Genomic DNA, 7,792 nt, shown 5'->3' on the forward strand with positions numbered 1-7,792 from the left:
GCCCCCAGGCCGGCTCTGCTCTGCCCGCCGGTGCCTCCCAGGCAGGTGCGGTCCCCAGGGACACAGCCCCATGCCGTGGGGCTGAGAGGCCACAGTCCTTTCCTCTTTGCTGCAAGGGGCAGAGAATCATAGAATTGTTTAGGTTGGAAAAGACCTTTAAGATCATCAAGCCCGACCGTTAACGTAGCACTGCCAAGTCCACCACTAAACCATGTCCCTAAGCACCACATCTACCCGTCTTTTAAAATACCTCTGGGGATGGGGACTCAACCACTTCCCTGGGCAGCCTGTTCCAGTGCCTGACTGCCCTTTCAATCAAGAATTTTTTCCTAATATCCAATCTAAACCTCCCCTGGCACAACTTGAGGCCGCTTCCTCTTGTCCTATCCCTTGTTACTTGGGAGAAGAGACTGACCCCCACCTCGCTACACCCTCCTTTCAGGCAGTTGTAAAGAGCAATAAGGTCTCCCCTCAGACTCCTCTTCTCCAGGCTAAACAACCCCAGCTCCCTCAGCCTCTCCTCATAAGCCTTGTGCTCCAGACCCTTCACCAGCTTCATTGCCCTTCTTTGGACACGCTCCAGCACCTCGATGTCCTTCTTGTAGTGAGGGATCCAAAACTGAACGCAGTACTCGAGGTGCAGCCAAGTACAGTCGAGTACACCAGTGCCAAGTACAGAGGAGCGATCATCAAAGCCTCCCTCCATGGTGGTCAAGGGCTGTTTGGGGCCAGAAGGAAACGGCAGGGATGTGGGATGCAGAGGGGAGCTGCACAGGCCCCTGAGGAGAGAAACAGCCCTGCTGAAAACCTAGGATGGAGCCTGAGCTGAGGATCTGCCCTGGAGGATTTCCTACCGGAGTCCATGCAACCGAGAAACTCACTGTCCCAGGGCACCAGCAGGGCCAGCAGGGCAGGACAGTACATGGTGCTTCTCAGGGACAACAGCCAGTGTCACAAACAAGGAGGGCTGGGACAGGCATCACCCCATGGGCCAGGGATGCAAGATTGGATGCAAGGAAACTGCCAGAGATACATTTAAGGACAGGACCAGCTCCCATGGGTGAGAAGTGCCACCTGCCTGAAGTGCAGAAAGTATCAAACCCTCTCCAGGCACCCAGACACGGGGGGACACGACTCGCCAGCAAAGGTCAGAGCTCAAACCTGCCCCACACCCTGCAGGCGCTGGTGTTTCACCCCTCCACGGGATGCTGCTGGGCTGACAGCAAGACACAAGCGAGGACCTTGCTGTGACAGTGCCCAGCACCAGGGCCGATGTGGTCCAAACCAGGGGGGTGTTGCTAACAGCTGGGTTACCTTTGGGAGCACACGTGGAGCTGGGTCCCTGCCCCGTACAGCCACCCGTGACTCTGCCCCTTCCCTCGGTAGCCTGGGTGCAGCGCTGAGCTGGCTCACGGGGCACAGGTGTGCAGAGCCCACAAGGGAGAGAAAGGAGCCCCTGGACCCCTCCTGGGAGCTCTGCAGCATCGCCACGGGAAGCAAGTGTCAGGGGTCTAGACACAGAGGGGCATCTCCCACTGCATGGGAGGAACCTGCCAGCCAGCAGTGACCCCTCTCCGGACATGGCACCTGAGAGAGACCTTTATTGAGAGTGTAAAAACAATTCTTTACAAGGCAGATTGACCAGAACCTCCCCCCAGACCACAAATAGGCTGTGAGCTCCCACCCCACCATAACTGCAGTTGAGGATGCAGCCTGGGCCCCAGTTTCACACTTCCAAGTGTATAAAAACCATCAAATTGTGAGTAAAGAAAAGCAAACACACCAGAATCAGTGAAACTGCCTGTCCCACCACTGGCCTTACGTCCATCTGCTGAGGAAGAGGCCAGGACTGGGTATTTCAGAGCTAAGGAGAGGGGGTGCACAGAGCAGAGGTCCAGGACAGCAAAAAGGCACAAGGCAAGGATCACCTCCTCCATCCCCGACTCCCAGCACAGGGATGGGGGAGAGGGGATATACCAGCAGCATCCGTCCAGTTTTGGGATCAGCCTCCCAGGGCTATGGGAAAGGTGACACCCCAGTGCTGGGAGCAGCCCCTGCTCCCCAAAAAGTTATGAGAGGAAAAAAAAAAAATAAAAACAAAGCAGCAAACGTTGAGGTCCTGGCAAGAGGTGTCCGAGGTAAAAGCCGTCCAGGGAGAGAAGTCCCAGTGAGTACCTGGAAGAAGAACCAGACTGAGACCAGCAGCCTCCTGCAGCAGGGCAGCTTCCACCCACGCTCACCATGCTGGCGTCACAGCCACCCAGACCCTTCCTCCGAGGCTGTCCGGCCCCTCACCTTGCCTGGAGATAAGTTACTGCTTCCTCCTCTACTTCTTGGCTGGCATGATAGGAGCAAGCTCCTCCTCCTCCTCCTCAGACAAGTCATCGTCCTCCTCAAAGGAAGCATCTTCCCTGTGCACTGAGACACACAAATAGCTGTTCCTCACCAACGTATGGCTTTGCAAACAGAACTGGCTCCCAAACACCCCATGGAGCCCAAGGAGCACTGGAGCAGTTTTAACAGTAGCTTGTGGGCAATAAGCTGTATCCCAGCTGGAGGGACATCTCAGAAGGGAATGGCAACAGCCAGCCATGGGAAAAGGGGACAGCGTGGGTCATCCAGACCCCTTTTCCCGTGCAAAGCTTTATGACAAGGAAGGAATCCCTGCATGGAGACAGCCCCTGGGGAACCAGCACAAAGGAGGCAGCAAGCACACGTGCTGGGCAGCACCAAGCACACCTCCCAGGGGCTCCCCGGCCGGCGTTCTCGCTGGAGGGAGCCCCTCCATACCCCTCGCTCCTCCCGAGCCTTTCCCCACCCACAGGTCCTTACCGATCCGGTGCCAGCCGGCGAGGTGTACCGGGCCAGAGCCTGCTGCCAGGCGGAAAGTCACCGGAGGCTGCAGCTTGAAGTTGTCCAGACTCAGCTGCAAAGAGACAAGAGATGGAGCTAAGTTAGGGGCAGAGGCAAAAAGCAGAATGCCCTGCAGTCCCCAGCACGGCACCTAGCCCATGTCCTTCTGAGGGCATCTGCAGCCAGGCCAAGGCTACCCAGGGCATTTCACCGCAAGCTGCAGACCAGCTCATGGTCAGGACCCTAGGGGAAAGGTCCACAAGCATTCAGAGACGTCCAGTTCCCTGCAGCCATTCCCATGCGAGTCTTCAAAAAAACCTCTTACCAAGGGCTGGCATGACAACTTCAGATTCGCCACGGGCACAGCAATCTCCTGGTTCTCGTGGTTTCGCCCCACAACCTCCACCACATTGCACTCGTCCTTGGCACCGTCCGTGAGGCAGACCTGGGTGGGAGCGGAGATCGTGAACTACTGCTCTCCCAGGGGACACAGCAGGGACAGCTGGGGCTCGCCATGGGACAAGCGACCACAGCCATGCTAGCAGCCCAGCTGCCATGCAAGGTGTGAGGATGCTGCTCCACAAAACAGGGAGAGCACGGAGCCCCCGCTGCAGCAATTGCCCCCGACTGCCTCCGGAGCGGCTCCGTGCCTTTCCCAGCTGGGACAGGCGTTCCTGCAACCACCTCAAGAGATGGCACCTGGGCTGCATTTTCTGCTGATCTGACCCATGCTGGCAGGTCCTGTGCTCCCAGGACAGAAAGTGACCCCCAGGGAGAGCCAGGAATGAAGCCCTGCATCTACCTGGACTTGGAGAGCAACAAGCCAGAGACCCAGCTGGTGAGGGGGGCCATGTTCTAGCAGGAGGCTCCAGCAAGGTCAAATACAAGGAAAAAATACTTTCCTTCACCCCACATCTGGAGTATTCCTCTGTTGAGCAGCCTCCTGACACCACCGGCTTTGCTCAAGCACCCCCATAAACGTGACAGTCCCATGCCCTGCCCTGAGCACAGGCAGTGCTGAGACCTCAGCCAAGGGAGTCTCCTGGTCCAGCCTGGCCAGGGAAGGGGGAATGAGCCTGGGAAGGGGGGCTGAGGCTGTGGGCCACCACCGGAGAGGACAAGCACAGTTAATTCTCATTTCTCTTACCACAGACAGGGCCAAGATGTGGTCAGAGTCATCCTCCTCGTCCACCTGAAACGTGTAGGATTTGGTACTGGCAGTCAGCTCACAGCCTGGAAAGAGGAGGTCAGAAAAGCTGCAGCAGCCATTATGTGGCCCCAGGCGCCACGGGCAAAGGGTCCCCAGGGCGAGCCCTGGCCGGGCATGCACACAGCATCCCTCAAACACGTTATTTTCTCATACTCAGGAGCAGCCTCAGGCCAGGGCACCCTGGGCTCCAGGATAAACTGTCCCCAAGAGCTATGCACCCAGCTCAGCACCATATGGGGACAAAACCTGGTGTCCCCAAAGCGGGCTGCTGTGAAGCAGTGCCCGGGGCACCTGAGGCCCCCGAGCATAGGCAGGGCAAGGCTCATCCCCTCCAGAGAGCAGCACAGCCAGGGCGCACTGCGCTGGACAACCGAGAGGGAGCAAACAGAAAGGCAGCTCCGCTTGCCCCAGAGTCAGCACGACGTTTGCTGTGGCGAGGGTCTGGAGGCAAAGACACGGAGCGTGAGACGCGAGCAATGAGGAACAACCCGAGGGGAGGGTGCTGGGGCAGGCTGCAGGGAGCTGGAGTCCCTCAAGACAAGTCTCGAGGCAGATGTTATGACATACTTCTCCAAGCAGCTAAAAAAACAAGGGAGATGCAAAATTATGTCCTTGGCTCTTCGGATCAGAATTCGGCCGACCGTGGGGAGGAAGGAACGGCAGAGTGCCCTGGGTGTGTTTGCGTGTTGCAGGATGATTCACCGATGTGAAGCAGATGGGAAAAACACAGAGCTGAGCGCCCTGCGTACCAAACCCGGCGTCGGCAACGGAGGGAGAGAAATCGGCCTCGGCAGGCGCCGCCCCGGCCGGCCCTCTGCCTAACCGTGCTTCTGCCCGGGCTCACCGGGGCGAGGACCCAAACCCGGCTGCACGAAAGGCCCCGGGGGCTGCCGCGCCGGGAGCGGCCCCGGACACGCGTGGGCACGCCCGCCTGCACCCACGTTGGTGAGCGGCGCAGGGCCACGTGTGGCGGCGGTTTAACAGCCCCGGCCGAAGCCCCGCCCAGAGAGGAGGGACGCGGCTCTGACGTCCCGCGAGGGGCGCTTACGAAACGCTGACGTGGGAGCGCGGGGCATTAAGCGGAGGAGCGGGAGCGGCCGGCGGGAGCCGGGGGCGCCGCCTGCGCTGGCGTGGGGCTGCGCCCCCCCCCCCTTGCCCCCGGTCCCTCCCGGTCCCCTGCACCCACGAGAACCCCGCGACCCCACGCGGCTCCCCCCAGCCCCCTCAGCCCCCCGCCACGTGCCCGCTGCCCCCCCAGCCCGGCCATACACGTGTCCCGCTCCCCAAATCCGGGGCCGCGCTGGTCCCCCCCTCCCCGGCCACACGCGTGTCTCTCTCCCGTGTCCCCCCCTCCCGGCACGTCCCGTACCCCCAGGGCTCAGCAATGCCCTCCACGTGTCTCTTTCGCCCCCCACGTGTCCCTGTTGCCCCCACACGTGTTTCCCCCCCCAGGTCTATTCCCCACCCACGTGTCCGTCCTGCCCCCACGCCGTCCCCGTTGCTCCCCAAAGTCTCTTCCCCCGTCTCCCTCCTGCCCCCCGTGTCCCTCCCTTGCCCCCCACCTCCCTGTCACCCCCCCGTGTCCCTCCTTCCCCCCATCTCCCTCTTACCCCCCCGTCTCTCATCTCCCCAGCCCATCGGTTACCCCCCCGCCTCTCTCCCCCACCCTCCCCCGTGTCCCCACTCCCCTCCCCCGTCTCCCCCGCTGCCGCTCACCGAAGAGGACGCTGCCGGGGCAGCCGGGGCCCTGCGGCTCCATGAGGCGGCAGCGCGGCGCTGGGAGCGGGGCGGAGCGGGGCGGGCTGTGCCGGGCTGTGCCGAGCCGTGCCGGGCTGTGCCGAGCCGTGCCGGGCTGTGCCGAGCCGTGCCGGGCTGTGCCGCTCCGCTCCGCCCCGCGCCCGCCCCCGCCCCCGGCCGCGCCGTCCCGCGTTCTGCGTGCGGGGAGCCCCGCTGGCAGCGACACGGTGGGGGGGTCCTTTCCGGGAGGAGCGGCCGGTGAAATGCCCTATGTACCGTGTTTTATTTCCTCGCAGTAAAAGCGGAAGGGTTACTGCCCCAGCGGGATCCTCATGACTTTTCCTGGTAACTGGCCCCTTCCGTCAGACGACTTTTCTGGGGGGGAAGAGGACCCTACATCGCGAGGATGGTCAGCAGCCCAAAAGCCACCCAGGAGATGACAGGCACCACCGCGGCCCTTAACCGAGGGGTCTCCTGCCCACCCCGCGCCTCCAGCCCAAGGCAGCTCGGCAGGACGAGGCGCTTGCTGACCGCAGCGCCAGCTGGGGCAACGCCACACCGGAAAAACGGCCCTTGCGAGCGGCTGTCCGCGTATCGCCCTTCGCTGCCCCAGGTCCAGGCCACCAGCCCTCCCAGGCACCGGGGAGCAGATACGGGGCACCGACAGAGCCCGGAGAGGCAGGGGCCGAAGGCACGGGGAGGGGTAGGAGGGTAACCGGGACCTGCTCATCTCCACCCCTTCAAGCAGAGGCGAGAGCAGCGTGATCCGAGAGCGGGGCTGCGGTGCGGGAGAAGGCAGAAGGCAAGATCCGGCTTCAAACCCTGCGGCCGGGAGCAGAGGGCCGGCCCGGCCTACAAAGCGGACAGGGAAGCAGCCTGGCCCCCAGGCGCCGCCGAATTAAAACAAACCCCGCGAACGATGAGCTCACACCGCGCTCTCGGTCAGAAGCTGGCTCTGCTCCACCGCGGAGACGACCTCCAGCAGCCGGCCATTTGCTCTGCTCCAGCTGGAGCAGGTTCAAGAAAAACACAACTGAAGAGGCTGGAAAGGCCGATCCTGCGCCCAGAGAGAGGCAAGCGCTCGCTCAGCAATGGTTATACAAGCCTCTGCCTTTTTTTTTTTTTTTTTCTCCTTTTTTATACAAGCTTTTGCTTCTGCAGCAGCTGCTCTCCGCAGCCACCTGGCCGGCAGCCGCGTGTTACCTCCGTGACCCCTGACTGCGGCGAGGGAGGCAAGAGAGCCCGTTTCTGCTTCACGCTGCCTCGAAGGAAAGGCTCCTGGCGCAACCTGCCTCCCCGGTTTGGCGTGTCCGACGCAGGCACGGCCCATTGCCCTTTCTGCCATAACTCCGGGAAACAGGCTTCAAGAAAACCAAGACGCCTTATATGTAACACATTATGATTTTGTGAAGAAGAAAACTGTCGTTTTAACATAGCACATATTTACTGGGATAGGAGAAAAGTTTTTAATGGCCAATTCAGCCGCTTTTACTGCCCCTGCCCCATCCCTTCTGCTCGGCGGTCGCTCTAAGCAGGAGGCTGCCTGCTTCGGCTGTGTCAGGTGTTCAGCCTAAGTCACATTTTGTGGATGTACGACGAAGGCCAGACTGTGGAGCTACGATGTTCCCCACTGCGCGACAGCCCTCAAGTTACTCTGTCTCTCGCCTCGTTTCTGCTGCAGGGCTCTTCTGGGTTTCAGCAACCTCTAAATCCAGCAGCCAGCGAGAAAAAAAAACCCAAGAGAGTAAGAAAGGGCGAGCGAGCTCTGCTGCAGCACAGCTCGCACTGCCTTTGCCAGGCGCTGGCGACAATCCTTGAAAGAACTGGTTTTTACAAACCAGGTAAAGTTCAACTGGTGCCGCTCACAGAAGGGCCAACAAGAAAGGTCACTGCCACCCCAAAAACCTTTGGGGCGAGTACTTGTGAAGGGTGAATACCTGCCTATGAAAAACATCAGCACCGGTAAGTGCCTACCACGCAACGCGCTGCCAC

The 7,792-nt window shown here is 60.8% G+C and overlaps 1 protein-coding gene across 1 annotated transcript; it reads right to left on the reverse strand.

Annotated features, from left to right (window-relative positions):
* Positions 1-1,719: 1,719 nt before the first annotated feature.
* NPM3 (nucleophosmin/nucleoplasmin 3) lies at positions 1,720-5,860 on the reverse strand. Its single transcript, XM_082308420.1, has 6 exons — positions 5,780-5,860; positions 4,001-4,086; positions 3,179-3,298; positions 2,833-2,926; positions 2,296-2,418; positions 1,720-2,175 (listed from the first exon to the last, which is right to left on the reverse strand). Exons 1-5 carry the CDS (start codon positions 5,820-5,822, stop codon positions 2,327-2,329), a joined length of 435 nt encoding a protein of 144 aa, XP_082164546.1. The 5' UTR covers positions 5,823-5,860; the 3' UTR covers positions 1,720-2,175; positions 2,296-2,326.
* Between the last annotated feature and the right edge of the window lie 1,932 nt (positions 5,861-7,792).

The sequence above is a fragment of the Platalea leucorodia genome (genome assembly GCF_965183815.1).
Source record: "Platalea leucorodia genome assembly, chromosome: 4".
NCBI classification, from domain to species: domain Eukaryota; kingdom Metazoa; phylum Chordata; class Aves; order Pelecaniformes; family Threskiornithidae; genus Platalea; species Platalea leucorodia.